The following is a 21,138-nucleotide window of genomic DNA, read 5'->3' on the forward strand; positions in this document are numbered from 1 at the left end:
AATAATATGCTTTTATTATGGAGTTATATAACTCAATGTATAAGCCAGAAATTAAGCTCTGTTTTTGCACAGGCCTACTAAAGGGTTAATAGTTCCACATGGTGATCAACAGTAAAAATGACAAATTTGACCTCTTAGCAAAAGGAAAAAACACCAACATTCAAAAATGCATGATAAAAAGGTGTCGTAGCTCTGCAATCCAAAAATGTTGTTATAATGGAAGTCAATGGGGCAAAAACAGCCACTAACAATAACTGAGGGAGAAAAAAGATTTAAACTGATGCTACACAAAAACTAAACATTCATCAAAGCCAATGTTTTTACCAATCTTTAACATGCCCAAGACTGTGAAAAAGGTTTTTAAAAAAAATCCAGGTTACAATCACTTTTTATATTTAAAATCTGTCATTTTGTGTGTTTATCCTCAAATCAGTGACAACCCTTATAAACTTGGCAATTAAAGAGTTAAAATCATGTAATTTTTGTGAAGATTTAGTAGTTTTGATTAGTACTGAGATTGATTAACAGATTAATGAAAAAAAAATGGAAAACATATTCATCTGATACATTTTTATAGCCGTTGAATTTAGTGGATGTTTCATCCACTAACAACACGAAAGGGTAGTAAATTTGCCCACGGTATATCGTTGTGTTTTTTGGTTTTTTTTACAAATTTCAAAGCATTTTCTTAAAATATATGCAAATATAAGATTTGTCTCCAAAAATCATTCAATTTGCTAAAACAGAGAGAAAGTTGTGGCCAAATTAAGAGTAGAAAAAACCTTTCAGTGGATGAAAACATCCCCAACAACACATAAGGGTTCGGTATTGTAGTAACTACTATAATGTACCACAGTACACAGTTTCCAATAGTAAATAATAAAATGTACGAATATATACTAATAAAACGGTTTATTTTCTTGCACACGTAAACGATGTTTTAGAGTATTAAACTACATATCCCATCATGCTCCTGTAATACGTAACACAGTGATGACGCAATAAACTGTCGCGTAGATGAGTGTAAACGGCACCTGAATAAAGTGGTCAAGGAAGAGTTTCTCTTGTACAGATAACATTTCTCTCTGTCAGATGAGTATGAGATGAGACAGAAGGCAAAACATCACATCTGGTCTGATTCTTGGTAAACTTTTCTGTTAAACCGGCTTCGGCAGGATTTTCCAGCCGGTTTGCTAGCAGACGCGTCTGATCAGATTCTCGCTATTAAAGATAAACTATCAGTTTATCCGTGTGAACTCACTGTCTTATTCCTGTAACCGTGTGCACTACTAAACCAGTTATAACGGTACGTAAAGTTTTTAAAGCCGTGTTTATAGACTTTAGAAGCAGTGGTGTAGACGGTATTTTGCTTTCATTTACCCATTGAGCTTCAGCTAAACAAGCGCGGTTTATATTTAATCTAACCGATTAATATCACCATGACAACGTGCGTGTTGTAGTATTTAAAGCATCAATAGCAAACGGGCAATTAAAGCCTCGTTCTGTAGCATATCAGCTCGATGCTAAGTATAATGTTTGTACAGCATAACCTGCTGACCGATGTTATGTAGCCAACAACTGGATAGCGACGCAAAAAATCCATCTTTCAGAATGATATGATATATTGCGCTTCATTCACTGTGACTAAAACTCGTCATATAACAGACTTTTCAATGATGATCATACGATAGCTGTGTCATCGTCTATAGATCACCGTTACTGCCTATCACGTCTGAGGGGTGATATTTTTGTGGGTTCGTTTTTAACACCCGTGATCCAGTAACTGTTGCGCAATGGTGGCTGTTGGGGTCAGTGTGTTATCCGGGGGTCAGCTGCCTTCAGCCTCCAACTCCTCACTACCTACTGATCTTCGTACCGGCGGCTGCTCCAGTGGGGACTTCATGGGCTCATTTGGCATCTTTTTGCAAGGCCTGCTGGGAGTAATGGCCTTCAGTACCCTTATGTGTAAGTACAGAGATTCAATAAATCACCATTAGTTTAGTATTAAATGCTGCCTTGAACCAATGGGCTTGTCACGTTTAGAATTAGTTAACCTGGGTCATTTTAACCCTGGGCTAGCTTGTATGTATACTTTACCGTTGTTTAGTTATTCACACTACATTGACTATACAGTTTGGGGTTTACCCTGTTCTGGAACAGGGCTTTGTAACCTGGATTAAATGTGTTATTAACTCTTTTCAAAAATACAGGTTTTTCACACTCTGCTTGTCCCAGAATAAAATTTCTAACCCCAGAGCTAAGGCCTTTTTTAACCCGGGTTAAGTAATGTTTCTCATCAAATTGCTGTATGCAGTGTAAATGTATAACCAGTGTAGGGCTGCAAGTCAAGATATTGAAATATGCATACGACAATAGTTTGTTGCAATAATCATTTTACACACAGTCTAGAAAAGGTTTAGCTAAAGCCAGGACTATGCCTTATTTAAATTAAGATGTTAAAGGAACACGCCCACATTTTGTGAATTTAACTTATTTACCATATCCCCCAGAGTTGGTTAAGTCCATAAATACCTTTCTCATCTCCGTGCGTGCTGTAACTCTGTCTGACGCAGCCCTCGCTAGCTTTGCTTAGCACAAAGACTGGAAGTGAATGGCTCCAGCTAGCAAACTGCTCCCAATAAGTAACAAAATAACGCAAACATTTTCCTATTTATGTGTTGTGATTTGTATAGTCACACCGTGTACAAATAACAAGGTCATGTGACACAGCCATCTTTTAACTGTATACATACTGGGAAAATATTCTCAGAAGGCGAAGCACTGCTACTTGGGCAGAGTGATTTGATCGCAGCACCCGAGAAGGCCCCTGGTGAGAAGCAGAGAGTTCGCTCAGAGTTGTACAAATCACTCCGCCCATGTAGCAGTGCTTCGTCTTCTGAGAATATAGTTCCCAGTATGTATACAGTTAAAAGATGGCTGTGTCTCATATGACCTTGTTATTTGTACATGGTGTGACTATACAAATCACAACACATAAATAGGAGAATGTTTGCGTTATTTTGTCACTTATTGGGAGCAGTTTGCTAGCTGGAGCCATTCACTTCCAGTCTTTGTGCTAAGCTAAGCTAGCGGGGGCTGCCTTATAAAAAGACGGTACTGGTGTATATCTTGAGACAAATCCTGTGTCTTAGTCTTAGACTAGCCTCATGCGGCTTTCACATAGGAAGCGGTACGCGCTGCGCTATGAAACCCATTCATTTCAATGGCTTGCGCCGCGCGAGGGCGGTTTGTTGTTGCGTTGAGCAAAGCGCGGGCGCAGCTTGCGCTCACGCCGCGGTCAAAGTTCAAAATAGTTTAACTTTTGCGCTGCGCTCTGTGACGATTACCCGCACGGCCAATAGAAACAAGGCGTCCAAACAAAATGGACGAAGAGCTTATACTCGGGTCTGGCCATAGATATGTACACTACATGTCGCCTTGACTACGTCAGTTCATTGGACCGAATGCGTAAAACAGAGCCGCCATCTTGAAACAGGGGAATCCCGCATCAGCGTCATTGTAGGCAATGGTGTAACAGAAATAAAAGCACCATAAATCGTCATGAATGCGATTTTCTTCATTTTCTTTTGGTTCATTTCAACAGTCAGACATATATTTAGCATTGGGTCAAGAAAAAAAGTAAAGTTTAAAAATTTTGAAAATCGTTTTTTTCTAACTGTAATGCATAGTGCTAGTAGCCATAACATCCATACGCAGCACAAAAGTCCGGCATCGTCCATGAATTCGAAGTTGAGGCGGAGATAGCAGCTTTACCCAGATACTTCCTATGACAAGACCCCTGTCCTAAGATGGCGGCGGTTTTGACGCATGCTCAGAACCCCAAGGCGACATCTAGTGTATATATCTATGGGGTCTGGCACACCGCTTCCTATGTGAAAGCCGCTTTAAAGCGATACTCCAGACAAATATCAAAATTACCCCATGATTTACTCACCCTCAAGCCATCCAAGATACATGTGTCCATCCATCATCTTTCAGATGAATACATTAAAAGTTTAGTAATTTTAGGATAACTATTGGAAAAAAGCAGAAACAATAATGAATTTGGACATCAAATGGCTGCAATATCATTAGCATCTGCAAACTTTTCTGATAAGTAGGTTACTTACCAGGTTTCAATACACTGCCCGAGTTAACTTTATTTATAACACATGCTGCATGCCACATGCTTGGCATGTTCTTATAAAAGCCCTTACACTACCCGCTGAGAGATTTGCATTTGAGGATACAGATGGTTGCATATGAAATGACTGGCTTTAAGAAAAAAATTAAAGAGGGGGGTTAAGGCTATTTCATGCATTCTGACTTATTAACACAGTTTAAGTAATCCTCATGCTAAACAAATGCAAAGTGTAAAAGAGCGAGAACCACGAGGACGCTCAATAGCATTGTTCCTTTCTAGTAGAAGTCACAGGCATCACTTCACATGACAGCTTTGTTTTATATCAAGACTCAACAATGGCATGAAAGAAGTGTTTTTTGGATGCAAGTAGAAGAAAGCCTTGTTCAGATTTTCACGTTTCGCTAGATCAAATCTGAGATATGAAGGATGCAATACTACTCTAAGTACTCAAGATTAACATGAGCAGAAATAGTGTGTGTAATGGGTGCTTTAAAGAGCAACTATCTTCTGATTCACAATTTTTCTTTTCCTTTGGTGTGTTAGTGTGTATTAGTACATACATGTTAATGATATGCAAAAGGTACAAACCCCAAAGTAAACAATGATGTGAGTTATTGTCTCCAACGTAAATTTCTTTTCTTGGACTACAACAAACATGTGGATTGTAGTCAACAGTTTACTTCCTGGGATTGGTGATGTAGACAAGACCGACATTATCATAATTCCTCCCGCTTCAGACTCACAGCCTGTAAGTTAACTCCTGTTAGCATTGCATTGTGTGCGAATCATTCAAACATGGTAAGGAGCGTTACATTTCCGACTGACGGCAGAAGTATTCAGGCCAATTACAACGTACAGATTAGCTGGCCAATCAGGGACAGTTTTTTACAAAATCCGTGCGTTTCAGGAAGAGAGGGAAATCAAGAGCTACAAAAATGTACGGTATGTAGAAAATAATGTGGTTTTTGAACCATAAACCACGCAAATACATTATATATACTAAAAACACAAAATAACAATTTTTAGCAGTGAACTAGGTGTTCCTTAATTTCATCAGCTTAGGTAGCCTCACTAAAGACACCGAAAAGGTTTTGTGACTGGTTATTAAAGGAGGCGGGTCAAGGCATGTTTATCCAAAGCAACTTGCAGTGCATTCTGTAAGCTATATATTTTATCAGTATGTACGTTTCCTGGGAATGGAACCCACAATCACTGCTAACGCATCGCTCTACCAGTTGACAAGCTACAGGATCACAGTTCAGCTACTGGTTTCTTAATAACCCCATATCAATTTTTTTTCATCCCATCACATGGTTTACTAGGTATTCACTAGGTCATTTAGTTTCCTGGTCATACATTTTTCAATGACATGATAGACTCAGTAGAGTGGACAAACATCTAAAAGCAAATGCAAGCATGCAATTAAAAAAAAATTTTCCAAGTTGAATATAAATCGCATTGCTTTATCAACAGCATAATGGCATGCTGCCTTTATACGAAAGTACTGTTACTGTAAGAGCTATTTCTGTTTGTTGCCAACTTAAGCATAGGTTTACTGTGATAGTAGACATCAACATGATACTTGTCTTGCATTGAACAAAGAACACTCCTTTGAATATTGGATGAGCAAAAAAATGAAAATAAAAGCGCAAGTTATTTTTTATCCTTTGAGATATCTGAAACTCTCCTCCCTTACTGGTTTTGCAAGCCATAATTGTAGGAGATTGTGTATAGGGGCACATAGTTAATAGTTGTACACAAACAGCCATTGTGAGAAACAGGCTGTCTTTTATTTGTGTAAGCTGTTAGGTCACGTTTGGCAACCAGGGTGGCTGTACTAGTGGTTTCAAAAGCAGGACAGCATGCAGCAGCAGTATATTTTATATTTAGTTACTTACTACACTCTTCTGCAGTGCATTTTCTATTTATTGATTTGACTTATATACACAACATACATACATTGCATGGACAAAAGTATGTGAACACCCTCTTATAAAAACATGGCTCTTTATACCAGTTAAGACAATAATTATTTGTGCTTTTCAGGCAACATTTGGGGGATCATTTTATTTTCAAATAAATGATTTACTGGGCAGACAAAAATCCCACTGAACACTTTTTGGGATAAATTATAAAGAGTCCACATTGACCAACGTCAGTGATGCTTGTTGTCTGAAACCCCAAACCCCTATTTCAACATCCGTAGTGTCTAGTGGAAAGCCTTCACAGAAGAGTAAAAGCTGTTAGTGATGACCAGCTCTTTATTAATGCATTACTAGTATCTAGGCCTATATAGTGCAGTTTTAAAGATGTCAATACTGCTGATAAACTCATCAATGATTTATTGACCATGAATGATGAATATGTATCTATATTTTGTTTGAGATGTTTAGTTTGATGCCACTTAGTTCTTCAAATAAATGAAGTTCCTTTCATCTCTTCCCCTTTTATGATTTTCATTTCATGTACGGTTTCATGTATTGACCCTTTTTATACAACACCATACTATATGCAGCCAGGAAGCATTTTTAGCATCAGCATTGCACCCATGTAGTAGACATTATTGATCATCTACTGTTCTACTACTATCTTGTGAGAGCTTCTGTTTCTCTCCTCTACAGTGAAAGGCTTCAGGGAGCCAAAGCATGAACGGAGACCCTGGAGAATCTGGTAAACCGCCGTTTTGTGTCATTAATAAGCGTTAGATACATTAACTCATTGGAGCACATGCATGGTCAACACTGACCTGAGATCTGTCTAGTGGCCCAATTCCTTTTTTCTGCAATAAGGGTCTGATTTACTGAAGGAGTTCTAATCAGGTCTCCCTCCACCTGCTTCAGGTTTCTGGACACCTCCAAACAGGGCATAGGGATGCTGTTCATTCACTTCGCCAATGTGTACCTGTCTGACCATACAGAGGAGGACCCGTGTTCACTGTGAGTGTGTTGTTAGGGTTTCCCCACACATTGTTGTACTTCCCCATTGTGTTACCTGTGATAAGCTTTGCACAATAACCTCATTCACCTGTGCCGTTTCCATAGATACCTCATTAACTTCCTGTTGGATGCGACACTGGGCATGCTGGTCATCTATGCTAGCATTAAGGCTGTTAGCGCTGTGGTCGAGTGGAGGCAGTGGGACTCTCTGCGTTTTGGAGAGTATGGTACGAGGATCATTTGGAACAGTTGTTGAGATTTTTATTATTTAATCCATCCAGGGTCAAGGACTCACTCAATGCAAGGTCTAGTATGATGAAAATTGTCTGTTTTTTGTAACGTTCAGGTGAGCCAGTGCAATGCAGCGCCTGGGCGGGTCAGTGTGCCCTTTATATCCTCATCATGATTTTCGAGAAGGTCATAATCATGCTGGTCCTTCTCATCCCACAATGGAAGAAGGTTAGATTTTCAATCATTGGTTGTTGGATAAGATGTAGTTTGTGTTTGTGTTGACAGACTTCAATGGATGGTGTAAATTATACTAATGTAAACTGTATGGTAAACATATATCTGGGATGATCTATGCATGTGATTGCTATGTGTGTGTGTGTTTGACAGCTGGCTACGCTCAACCGCATAACAAACCCTCAACTGGAGCTAGCTATCGTCATGCTAATTGTCCCATTTTTTGTGAACGTAAGTGACAGTCACGTTATTGTCAGACTAATTCATAGGTTAATGATCCGTAGAAAATGTAATCGGGACATTGTTAACAAACAAACTACAGTTATGTTCATTTTAATGTAGAATTTGTATATTCTGTTCTGTATGTTTGTTATGCAAATACATAGGCCCTGATGCTTGTTTCAGTTAATGGAAAATTGTACAGTATGTAGTTACATAAATGAGTCTTTGTTGTTTGTGTGTGGTATCCAGGCTCTGATGTTCTGGGTGGTAGATAACTTCCTAATGAAGAAGGGCAGAACAAAAGCCAAACTGGAGGAAAGGGAGGCAGAAGATGATCCTCGTGGCAACAGCAAAGTGCGCTACAGACGGGCTATGTCACATGATGATTCAGAATCAGAGGTAAGTTACACTTGAATATTACACATTATGCAACACATGCAGTATAAGTAAAAATGATTTAGACACTAGATATAGTTTTTATATTTTTTACTAGTCTGTGCAGGACACAACAGTCAATTGAGGACAAAACATAAAGTGTGTCATTATACAAAAAAATTCTTCCTACAGTGGACTACCAGTAAAATGTATAAAAATTTGGGACCCAAACTTATTCAGACACTTTGACCTGACCATATGTATTTCTTTAATGGCTAACGGGACCTTTTTACCCCACATACATACTGAAAAAATTAAGCATTGCTTGGTAATTGGTTGACCTAAAATGGTATTATGTAATTGTGTTCTTATATTTAGCAGCTGACAGCTGTTCAACCTGATGTAATTAATTTGTGAGACAGTCTAACAGAAGGATGGGCAAAATCCAATGAAATATCAAATAGTTTGAAGGGGCCATATCATGAAAATCTGACTTTTCCATGTGTAAGTGCTATAATTGGGTCCTCAGTGCTTTTATCAACCTAGAAAATATGAAAAAGACCAACCCATTAACTTAGTTTAGGTAACCATATTCTGCAAGCATGTGAAAAAATAGGTAATTGAAACGTGTCTCCCCTTGTGATGTCAGAAGGGGATGTTATTATACTAATACCGCCCCTTAATCTGCACTATCCAACCACGGCACTGCTATTTATTGCAGAGATCAGCTCATTTGCATTTAAAAGGACAACCCAAAATTTCACATTTATGCTCACACCTACAAAGTGTCAATTTTTATAATAAATGTTCTATATCAGTGGTTCTCAAACTGGGGGCCGGGGCCCCACTTTTATGCCATTTAATAAAATACATTTATTTATCATGAATTCTGTGTAATTAAACTTAAATTAAATTAAAAAATAAGGCTACTAACCAACAGCACAACTTTATATAACCTAATATGTTTTGTTTAATTAAAATGTTACATTTTAGAACAGTTTTGTATCATACATTTTCTTTGGGGGGGCCGCAAAGGAATGCACCGTACACAAGGGGGGCCACAGGTGGAAAAAGTTTGAGAACCACTGATCTATATGGTATTTGAGCTAGAGCTTCACAAATGACTCTGGGGACACCAAAGACTTATTTTACATCTTAAAGTCTTGTCAAATGTCCCCTATTACCATTATCCAATTGATAGCTAATAAACCGTAATAATGTGAGAAATGTTAATGGTATCTGACAAAATTTGGTTTGACTATACTTTTGTTTGACTCCAGCTGCCAAATAAGGGACTTCTTTCACATTTTTATTGGAAATCTCAAATACATTTAATACATCAGTAACTTATAACTGCGTACATAAATACCATAATATTCCAATTACTTGAATGTACTGTATAAAACCGCTCTTAAAAAAAAAGGCTTGAGACGACTTTGGTGGATCTGAATTTAGATTTCCTTGGATTTCCTTTTATAAAAACACTTGTATCAAGTCATTTACACAAGATGTCAGACATGATATTCATAACTCGCACATCATTTTTATTATCAGGAGGAGAAAACCCTCAAATGTTTATCTTGTCATAATCCACTATCTATTAAACAGATATTCTACTGGCTTATAGATGGTTCTATCGGATGCACATGTGTTGTCACGGTTGCCACAACTGGGCAGAACTTCCGGTTTCTGTTTGTTTAATGGTCTGGGTAGCGGCTAAACTGAACTCTGGAACAAATACTTAATAGAAAATAACTAATGTTTTGGTTTCCTGTAGACAAGGAGAGATGGCGATCATGGATCACTGCTATTATAAGGGAGGTTTGGTAGCCGATCTGTAGTTAAGATTGTATACATTATATTAGGGCTGGGTATCGATTCAGATGTTCCACATCGATTTGATTTTGATTCACAAGCTATCAAATCAATTCTCCTTTCGATTCTGATTCTCGGACCGATTTTTATGCTCGATTTGAATCAAAGAATATAGATTTAATACAAATACTATATTTATAAAAAACGATTAATCGAAAAATCTATTTTTTTGCTCATACCTACATTATATAGTACATTTTTAAAACAGTAAAGTAAGGATAGTGTTGTTGTTTTTTTTACACGCTTTATCTATGATATATGAACTACGGTAATCTACTTGTTGCTTGTTATCAGAAATAAACTACTTGAAAATGTATGATTGTTCTACGAAGAGAACTGAAATGAGACTTTCTTGCCTTCGAAAGATCCATAATTTGCACCACCTGCGCCTGTCAGCGGGGTACAGCAGAGACGTTTATGACTTAATGAAAATAAATATTGAACCAGAAAAATATTCATTTTATTTTAGAAAAGTCATGTTGATGTAGATTAAACTAACCAACAGTATATCAAATAAATCAACCTTAAAAATATACATAACATACATAGAATAATAAAACATAATTTATAATCCTAAAATAGTTTCAAGAAACTTTTCCTGTTAAATACACACTTATTTTAATTTAAAGGTTTGTTTTAAAATATTCAGCCGTTACAGGCGTGCATTGAATCTCGGGATAGCCTAGGCTGTGAAGGATCCATTCATTCTCTCATCATTCTGGGGTCGCATTTAGAGGTGTGAATCTTCACAGGTTCCTCGATTCGTTTAGATTCCGATTATTAAGTTAACGATTCGATTCAATTCGATGTTACGATGCATCATGATGCATCACGATGCATTGCATACTTTTTTATTACTGCACATTGCTACATTTATTTTGATGAATGTAAGAAGTCAGATACAGTATGTGAACTCATTTTTATTTTGTTTTCTTCAAGAAGTATACTAAAGTATACTACTTAATAGGAAACAAGACAAACTTGTTCTGTAAACAGCAGACAACAACAGCATTTAAAACTAAAACATTAGGAAAAACTAAAAGTGCATAAAACTGTCAATTAAAGCATTATCAACACTAGCATCCTTTAGCAGCTCGGGGTGAAAACGGTTAACGTGGTTTCTTAAATTATTTGTGCATGGCAGGCTTTACTCACAGTGTGTCTTGTCCAGTTCGTGCTTACCAGCATGTTCATAGAAGCCAAAATGAGACCAGACATCGGCTTTTAAAATACCCGGTGCATTTTTTATCAATCGTGTCTCACAACCCTCCGCCATTTTTTCTACCACCACATACCTGTACGCGACGAATGACGTCAGCAGGCTATAATCGATTATGGGTTATTACTGCATCGATGCAGAATCGTCTACCCCCGCATCGCGATGCATCGCACAATCGATTAATTGTGACACCCCTAGTCGCATTTTAAGCAGCCTTCGAATTGGGACAGCCTTACTGACCTTTAGTGATCTTTGATGTGATCTTTGAACCACAATACTACGTCAGATTCATTCCTTGACCCGTGGACCTCTTTCCTTCACTACATGTTCATGTCAGTTAAATTAGTACTTGGGTGTTCCTCACTGTTTTCATAATCACTCGCAAAACTTCAGACCTGAAATACATGTGCCATGGGAACCTTGGGTTTATAATTTACTGATGCAAGCATGCGTGTTCACACTGAATGTTCCGGCACACAGAACATTAGCACATCCGGTTATTATCTCTGTGTAAACATTATTTTCATTGCAAGACATTACTTGGACAAATAAAGGTTTATGTGTGCAACAATAGAATACAAAACATTCCATACATTTGTAAAGGTGACCAGTGTTTAATTATGTGGCAGTGACTTCTCAATAATTGATTCACTTTTGTTAAATAAATGCATATCCTTTTAAACTAAATTACTGTTCACCCCTGTGAGTGGTGATAGATTCAAGGTAAGTTATATGAGCAGGAAACTGAAAAATTAATGGTTGCGACAATTGTGGATTGTGTGTCCTTGTTGTAAGTTTAGTATTTCCATCCACATGCCACTTTGAGGTGTCGACTATTTGCTTGTTGACACATACAGTACCCGTGTCTGTATCCTTTCCAAGAGTCAGATCTTTGTCAGTCAATCTGTAATATCACGACTGTATTATTCGTTTATTAGGTAATGTTTGGAAGGAGTATTCCACTTGGAGTGAGAAATGTTCAAACTGTGTTTAAATCCCCTTTTTTCTTCTCCGGTCAGATCCTGTTCTCTGCAGATGACGAAATGGAGGATTCAGATGGTGACGACGATGTACGAAGAATCACAGGGCTCAAGTCTGTTAAGAAAAAGAAACATCGTCTTGGTATCCCGGTCTGATGAAAAACCATTCCGGTTGCCTCCCTTGCTTTCGTGACCCCACCTCATTTACCAGATGCGCGGACATAAAAACTCTAAACTAGTGAGACATCTGGAGCGGTTAAAGCTGAAGTACAAAGTCACAATCTTTCTGCAGTTTTCCCATGCATAAATATGACGTGCCTGCAGCTATTCTGAAAAATCATTTAGCAACTGAACAATTTTTGCTACCCTTGATGTGCATCAAAAGTGATGAGTGTTCAGAAACGACGATGTTTCGCAATGTGACATTCACATCAAATGGTTCTGCGTTGGATATACAACAGTGGGAGATCAACCACGGCTACAAGATCGTCTCTATTATGTCTTTGTCCAGCCTTTGAACTGATAAAAAAACTTCCAATAAGTGTTTTGTTCTCTGTTTATCTACCTTTACAAGTAACTTACTGACAGTCTTCTCAGTACTTTTAACCATATGCATGTGATTGTTATGATGCTGACCTGGCCAAACTGTTAAAGGTTGCTTATAGTCGGTTTCAAACTATGTATTTGAAAGTATGCTGTAGCAAAGTGGTCAGGGATTGTGCTGATAAATAAATCTTTTAGGAATTAACTATTTGTCAGCAGTATTAGAAGCCCACTGATATACAGCTGGGTGTGGTCTGTCCGCTATGCTTTTTTATTATTAGGCAATTGACAGATGAAATAATGACAAGGTACATACATCCAGGGAAAGGCTGTCTTAGCCCCCTGTACAGCACTGTGTCCTTAATCTGTGATGGCATGTGTGTCTTCTGGTTTGAGATTTTAATGTGTATGGCTCTAAACTCACAGTGTCTGTGTATTACTGTTACTTTTGTAATCATGTGTATTTATTTGTTGCTTGTGTAGCCTCTAGTTTCACCCTTGTGCTACTCATTTCAGGGTGGAGGCTGTGGTGTAGGATACTTCATTGGTCTCTTGCACCGTTTGATGTTGCATTGTGGTCCTTTTGTGCTTTAGTCCTTCTGTACGCAGAATTACTTTTGTTTTTACGTCTCAAGTTTTCCCTACCTTTATATAACATTTATTATATTGACACTTTCAAACACTAATCCAGTGGGCTTTTAATCTCATCCTGCACACATTTTTCCTGTATTAAAGATTTGGTTTTATTTCTACTATAAAGCACAGATATTTACAGGGTTATGCTTTTGCAGATCTTAAAAATTGAGGGTGCATCTCAGATTCAGATTGTCCTTTGCATTACTTATTTTGGGGAACAAAGTGTATGGAGGTTTTACACACAAGTGTACACATTCAGCTTTACACTGAAAGAAATTGGGAAAACCAGCCGTCTTTAATAGCTCCGGCATTGATCCTACACACTGATTGTTATTAATGGACCAAATCTATGTAAGTGACGGTATTACGTTTGCGTACAGTATGTGTTTGTGTGTGTTTTACAGGGATGAATTTGAAACCAGGCTTTCTGGTTAGGCCTGCTGGTTATACATTGTTACTTATAAGAATTTTGTCTTGATGGAAATGTAACTGCCTTTCCCGCTCTGGGTTAACTCTTATTACTGAGCATTTTTGTGCAATTGGTGGAAGGAGGAAAAACCAAATCTGGAATGGAAAGGGGTTGAAAGTACTAAACTCAACTAAACAATTAACTGAGAAATTATGAACTTGCATTATGTATGCTTTTTCAATAAACGGTGTAAAATAGCTGCTTGTGTATGCGCTTTTCTACATTGTGTAATACTGCAAAAATTACTCTCTTAGTATTTTTGACTTGTTTTCAGCACAAATATCTAAAAATTCCTAAATCTAGATGCATTTTCTTAATAAGCAAAATGAACTAAGAAAATAAGTCTAGTTTTTAGACAAAAAAATTAAATTTAAGTGAGCTTGTGCTTATAGAACAAGCAAAAAAAATCTGCAAATAGGGTGAGAAAGGTACTTTTTTCTTAGCTGTTTTTTTCTTAGCAGTTTCCTACACTGCAAAAAATGACTTTCTTACTTAGTATTTTTGTCTTGTTTTTTAGTAAATATCTAAAAATTCTTAAATTAGGATGTATTTTCTTGATGAGCAAAATGACCTAGAAAAATAAGTCTAGTTTTTAGACAAAAATTTAAACTTTAAATAAATTTGTGCCTAAAACAAGAAAAAAATCTGCCAATACCCTGCAAAAAAATGACTTTTCTTACTTAGTATTTTAATTTTTGTCTGTTTTCAGTAAATATTTAAAAAAAAATTTTAATTAAGATGTATTTTCTTGATGAGCTAAATTTGCCAATGGAATAAGAAAAATGTTCTTGAATTAAGTGTTTATGAAAAAGTTAACTTATTTTAAGAAACATTTTCTTATTCCACTGGCATATTTTTTTGCTTGTTTTAAGCAATAGTTTACTTATAGTTTATATTTTTTGTCTAAAACTAGACTTATTTTCCTAGGTCATTTTGCTCATCAAGAAAATAAATCTTAATTTAAGAATTTTTAGATATTTTTACTGAAAACAAAACAAAAATACTAAGAAAATTATTTTTGCAGTGTACTGTACACTGTGAGAAATAAAGGTACAAAACTGTACCAAGTTTCCGTTTGGTACCTTTACAGGAGTACAAAACAGAATACAATTTTGGGTAGATTACCATATCTTAAGGACCTACATTGTTAGAAAAAAAGTCAAAATATGTACCCTAGCTGTCAGTGGGGCAGCACCCTTTAAAAAGGTAATTGTATGGACCATTAGGTACAGATATGTAAACATTTAGTACCAATATGTACCTTTGATATATTAATATGTATTTTTTAGGTAGTCGTAAGCTCTCTTTGGTCCCAGTTTGTACCTCTGAGGTTCTAAAAGGAAATCCTGAGAGGGTACAGCCCCAGTGACAGAAAAGGTACAGTTTTGTACCTTTTTTCTGACAGTGTACAGTAACACCAACACCCATTTAGACATCTCACCATCACTTGCAAAGGGATGTTTCCTAAATTTTATTTAAACTCAGTCCAATGAGTATTATATCTTAACCACTAAAACATAAATTAATAACTTTTGAGTAATTATGTTTACTTTTGCAATGTGGTAGGAATAAATATAGGATGGGGCCTGATTTTTTTTTAACAGGTTTTGATCAATTAATCAACATAGAGTCCATTGAAACTCTTAAGGTGAGCTTACTTTATGTTGTCTTCATGAATCACATCAGGCATGTGTAAAGAATCTGATGGTTCCTGTTTACAGTCCGATGGCCCCTTGGTAGATTCAACAGTGCTGTCCTCCATTCGTAGTCTTTTAGCGGGCATTAATGTGAGGGAAGTTTCATGGCTGACACTAAAATCCTCTTCAGAGCAGGAGATGCTTGCACAATGTTTCAGGGGTTTGACTTGAATTGCTGATATTGCACCAACCACAACACAAGAAAACGGTTTAATTGAGGGTAATGTGGCTTAACCTTTAGCTAAACTAAAATAAATGTTACCTTTACTCCTTATTTTTGGCTTCTTTTGGGCACGTACTGCTTGGATTGACACGTTCTTCAAAAGCGGACCATTACACTGGCAGCCCACTTCTCGTGTCAGTGGCTGTGGGCAGAAAAACACAGTATTTGGACTGCAAATAGTTTATCTACACCACTTTTGTCAGCCACCAACAAATAAGTGGTGTTTTACTGCTGAAATAAACCATTCCCTAGTTTCACTTCTAGTTTTAGCTACCAACCAGCTACCAGCAGTCTGATGCATAGGTGCTTATATATTACACAACTGGTAACAATGGCAGGTAACCCATTTTACTATTTATTTTTAGAAGTTATAGGTGTAGTTGGCTAGCCAGGGAACATCTGCATTCTATAGAGCGTTTTATTGGACTGAAATTAGTACATGTTTTATATAAGTCAATTTTTTTTATTATTGCTAAAATATTATACTGACATTTTGTATAAATGGATTAAAAGCAGCAATCCCTGATTTTAATTGCATATAGTTGTTATTTTCATGTGTTATAGAGATAAAACGAACTGTGATTGGTCACTTCACACGTCATTGACAGCGCGTCCACTTCCTGTCAAAGGGGGCGGGTCTTCACCAGTACGATAAACTAATATGTTGCCTAGGATTCAGCAAAGACCAACTACTTACCTTTACGCTTGGTGATGGACCAACGGTGTATACTGACGGCACAGCCGTGTCTATCAGGTACAGGAAGTCTGAATAGCCCATTTCGTACTGCTTCAAATTTGTAAAGAATTCAGGTGCAAAATGTCTAGAACACAAGCGCGAGCTCTCCGATATCCCTGCTTCCTCAAAATGCAAAAACTCAAGCCAGCGGGATCGCAGCCACTGTGTTTTAGGGAAGGGAAACAAGGTTTTGTGCGGATAACATCCTAAAACGCACCTCTTTACCATATTTATCGTTTGTTGGTGGTGTGATCGGGCAGCCCGAATCTTACGCGAACAGGTTATTTTAATGATTCGTTCTAAAGAGCCGATTCGAAATCAATTCGGTTATTCTTTGCGTCACCGCGCGTTTACGTCAAAACACAGCGTTTAAGAGGTGGATAAGTTTTGATATTTTGATTAAATGATATTAAAAGCAATAAAGTCTCGCAGTTAATATGCACCATTGAAGCGTGCACTGCATGGCAGTGACGTTTATTAAGGAAGTCGATTCAGATTTGATGCTGAGGTTACAATGAAACCTGCTGAAATGGAAACAAGTACTTACTGGTGCAGGAGGAGACGTGCCTACAGTGTACAAAGTAGGAATAGCCGTCTCTGTTAATGTGAGCGTTTTTACAAGCTCCGATGTAAACCTTCCTAAATTTGTAAAGCAGTCGTCAGTGAAATGCCTGTCACAAACCCTCGTGTTGATATGAACACCCATCTCTTCAAAATGAACGAACTCAAGCCATTTCCGTCGCAACCAGTTTACAGTGGGGAAAGCAAATAAAGTACGCGCGTTAGAGCATCCAAATACGCAACGACGACCCATGATTAGCAAACAACTATTGCTAAGGGGAAGATGCGTTCTGGATCAAGTGCGCATTTTGATTGGATGACATTAGTGTAGTGCAGGATGAGTCATCAGTATTTTTAGTCTCGTTTTCAGGAGGACTGTACATTTTGAATGTATAAATAATAAATAAAATAGAAAGTAAAGCTTTTCAGCAGTTGAATTAAACTTGGCTGGTTATATAAATGTATTGTTCTGTCATATTTTTAAAAGCAACATTATCATAGAGTTTCTATGTCATGTGGACAAGTGTAACCCCCAATTTTAGAAAGAGAAAAATGTGTAATTTTTGTAATTTCCTTTAAAAAAAAAATAATAAAAATGAAAAACATAGTAATAAGTTCTAGAGGAAATTTTTCCTATTTGTTCATGCTAGTTGGTAAAAGTTATTAGTGTGTAGTTGGCTAGTTCAGTTGAGGGGACATTTTCAATCTAAAATTCAATGTTTTTTCAGACCAGCAATAGGTCAGAGGGACGAACCAAACCTGTTGTTTTAAAGGAACACGTCGACTTTTTAGCACGTTAGCTTATTCACCGTATCCCCCAGAGTAAGTCCATACCTGTATATACCTTTTTAATGTCTGTGCGTGCCGTAACTCTGTCTGACCCACCATTAGCCTAGCTTAGCACAAAGACTGGAAGTAAATGGCTCCAGCTAGCATACTGCTTCTAATAAGTGACAAAATAACGCCAAAACTTTCCTATTTAAATGTTGTGATTTGTGTAGTCAAAGCTTGTACAAATAACAAGGTCATAGACACAGCCATTTTTAACCATATATATACTGGGAACTATATTCTCAGAAGGCGAGGTCTTTGTGCTAAGCTAGGCTAGCGGTGGTTTTTCAGACAGAATTACGGCACACACACAGAAGAAAAAAGTTTGAATGGACTTATCTAACTGGGGGGGGGGGGTACGGTGAAAGTCCCAAAAGTCGTCTTGTTCTTTTAAACCATTGTTGTGTCAAATATAATTATTTTTTGAGTTAATTTAACCCAGTGGCTGTGTGTGCGTCCCTTTTTGACCCAACGCTGAGTTGAAAATAACCCAGCATTTTTTAGTGTCATTTTATCTCTAACATTATACCATAGCAAGGAACATACTGTAACAGTTCATCAGTACTGTCGTACTCACAAATATACTACACGTCATTGATATGAGACATCTGTGAGTGGGGATCTGAAATGGGAACAGGAGGATGTTTTGTTTTATAATGTGTTCAGCTGTTTGTAGTAGTCACGCAGAGACAGGGGGCATCCACTTCTGACACTTAGCGCAGAGCTAATAATATATAATGATGGGGGAGTGAGATCTGTCCTGGTAACAGGGTATAAAAGACAGGACGAAAGAGTACACAAGAAGTCAAGACGCCACTGTCCAGAGACAACCCCACCACCACCACCAAACAATATGTCTCAGGTATAAAGATGTCTTTATTTCGTGTTTATTGTGACATAGAGTCATCATTTGCTTAACAACAACGGAAAATTTGTGAGGGGGTACTTAAGATGTCTTTTTTTTAATGTGTTTATATTCTCAACAGCCAGAGGTTAAAAAGAAGAAGCGGCCAGTTGTTAAAGAGGAGGACCTGAAAGGAGCCCGCGGAAAATTGGGGCTAAAAGGAGAGGTCAAGAGCAAAACATATGAAGTCATGGTTGAATGTGGTGAGTTATTGTTTACGGTACATGTTTATCCTGTAAATGTTCAGCTCTAACTGATGATTATTATCAACTAACTGCTAATTTTAAGATTAAAATTATTAATTTTGTGGACTTTTAGCCAATTGCTATATTTGGGATAATATTAAATAATAGACCATTATATAGTTTTGTAAATATGTATTTTTATATTGTAACAATAAGAAAACAAATCTCTTGTTGTCTTGTGTAGAGCGCATGGGGAAAGTTGCTCCGTCTGTATTCAGTGGAGTACGGTCCGGGGCTGAGACTGCAATAGAAAAACCCAAACCTCCCTCAGGAAGCGTCTTTGGAAAATAAGAACTTAAATGGACTCTTTTTTTTTTTTGCTGTCAGGGTTTTAGATATAAATCTGTGTTAGCCGTAGAGAGGAAGTGTTTAGCATTCATAGCATTTTTAGCAACTTAAGTAATATAAATGTAGGTAAATACGTTTGTAAAATTTGAATATTTGTATTTTTATACTGCTTACTACTATACCTCATGTACTTAAAAGACCCTTTGAACCCCTGTATGCTAGTTCCTTGTGTCATGGATGTGTTTTGTATATTAAACATTTGCTAAAATTATCACTGAGTCACCACTTATGATATCTCTGTCAAGCTGTGTGCAAACATGTCTATCGCTATAAACCAAGTGGGCAAATATTACATCATGCAATGGTAGTAATAAAACAGCTGCCTGTGCAAATTTGAGAAGGTGGCGTACAAATGGGAAATAGATGCAGGGATTGTGATATAGCCAGATTCATTTCTTTGTCATGACACACTCATCTTTTTGTGGAACATGGGACAAGTGATTTTTTCATACATTAAAAACTGGCAAATGCTTTCGATCATTAACATCTCGCCTGACTTCTCTTTTTGTGTAAAAAACAAACATTTAAATGCATGTATAAATAATATAATCTGAATATTTGCATTGCTTTTTATGTACCTCCTTGATTGTAATATTGTTTTAGTATCAGAAAGCCTAAACATTTGATTTATATCATATTCTGTACCACTGCAATTGTCTTAGGTTAAAATAATGAAATAGGATTAAAATTATGAAATTAAAGGTTATAATCAAATGAGCTATTTTAATATTTAAGTACATTATCCAAATCTAAATCCAACTTTGCAATTTTGTGAATCTTAGACATTTTGAACAACGCCGGTCTTGGAAAAGTTAAATAAAAAAAACATTAAACACTTATAACCTGTTAAACCAAGTACCCATCTACGATAAAACTTTAAAAACATTACTCTATAGCTGTGTTGCAGAGGGGGTATTAAAGGGGACATATCATGAAAATCTACGTTTTTTTTTTCATGTTTAAGTGCTATAATTGAGTCCCCAGTGCTTGTACCAACCAAGAAAATGTGAAAAAGATCAACCCAGTAATTTAGTTTTGGTAAGCCCTTCTATGCAAGCATGTGAAAAAATAGGTCAATGAAATTCAGCTCCCCTTGTGATGTCAGAAGGGGATAATACCGGCCCTTAATCTGCCATTTAGTGCAGAGATCAGCTCATTTGCATTTTAAAGGTATACACCCAAAATCAGCACATTTTGCTCACACCTACAAAGTGGCAATTTTAACATGTTATAATAAATTATCTATGAGGTATTTGAGCTAAAACTTTACATATGTACTCATGGGACACCAAAGATTTATTTGACATCTTAAAAAAATTCTTGTGAAATATCCCCTTTAAATTTGTACAAACCTTTCTGTCCAGCAGATGGCGCCTCATGTTAATACAGTGACGGCTACAGACTGCCCAGTTGCATTTAAATGCATTTTGCATCATCCCACATTATAAATAACATATATGCTGCAAGGAAATAACTCCTAAAATGTTAAAAAATAAATCTCTTATAATAGGTTATAATGCTGATGAGGGCTTGAGGAGTAGGGATGTTGGACATACTAAATTATTACAAATTACATGATGTTCAGACCAAGTTTTTCTAGGAGCAACACCATTAACATGACTTACGATATTACTACTTATATCTGGAATATTAGCTAATAATCCACATCATAAAGGTGACATCATCGACTTATTGTATATGAAATGGAAGTATATTTACACAAAGCTAA

The 21,138-nt window shown here is 36.9% G+C and overlaps 2 protein-coding genes across 3 annotated transcripts; one reads left to right on the forward strand and one right to left on the reverse strand.

Annotated features, from left to right (window-relative positions):
• Positions 1–1,060: 1,060 nt before the first annotated feature.
• Positions 1,061–19,620, forward strand: stimate (STIM activating enhance). The gene is given in 10 exon segments (XM_065241509.2): positions 1,061–1,965; positions 6,766–6,814; positions 6,985–7,080; positions 7,186–7,307; positions 7,427–7,539; positions 7,699–7,776; positions 8,017–8,166; positions 12,256–12,387; positions 18,905–19,019; positions 19,246–19,620. Coding segments are annotated over 10 exon segments (1,134 nt in total). The 5' UTR covers positions 1,061–1,793; the 3' UTR covers positions 19,353–19,620.
• Positions 11,721–18,769, reverse strand: LOC135719022 (uncharacterized). Of its 2 annotated transcripts, none has more exons than XM_065241508.2 (4): positions 17,068–18,769; positions 15,824–15,926; positions 15,523–15,736; positions 11,721–12,331 (listed from the first exon to the last, which is right to left on the reverse strand). In XM_065241508.2, the coding sequence occupies exons 1-4, from the start codon at positions 17,332–17,334 to the stop codon at positions 12,289–12,291; spliced, it is 627 nt and encodes a 208-aa protein (XP_065097580.1). In that variant the 5' UTR covers positions 17,335–18,769; the 3' UTR covers positions 11,721–12,288. The 2 variants fall into 2 exon arrangements, with proteins under 2 accessions (XP_065097580.1, XP_065097579.1); XM_065241507.2 differs by lacking the exon at positions 17,068–18,769 and adding an exon at positions 16,482–17,046.
• Positions 19,621–21,138: the final 1,518 nt, after the last annotated feature.

This window comes from Paramisgurnus dabryanus, chromosome 14 (assembly GCF_030506205.2).
Source record: "Paramisgurnus dabryanus chromosome 14, PD_genome_1.1, whole genome shotgun sequence".
Classification (NCBI taxonomy): Eukaryota; Metazoa; Chordata; class Actinopteri; order Cypriniformes; family Cobitidae; genus Paramisgurnus; species Paramisgurnus dabryanus.

Coding starts and splice junctions, on each gene's coding strand:
- LOC135719022 (XM_065241508.2), bottom strand. CDS start 17,334: ATGGGTCGTCGTTGCGTATTTGGATGCTCTAACGCGCGTACTTTATTT. Junction 15,737..15,823: donor GCCAAAAATAAGGAGTAAAG/GTAACATTTATT, acceptor GTGCAATATCAG/CAATTCAAGTCAAACCCCTG. Junction 12,332..15,522: donor ATTCATGAAGACAACATAAA/GTAAGCTCACCT, acceptor TTTTCTTAACAG/ACTTGAGCCCTGTGATTCTT.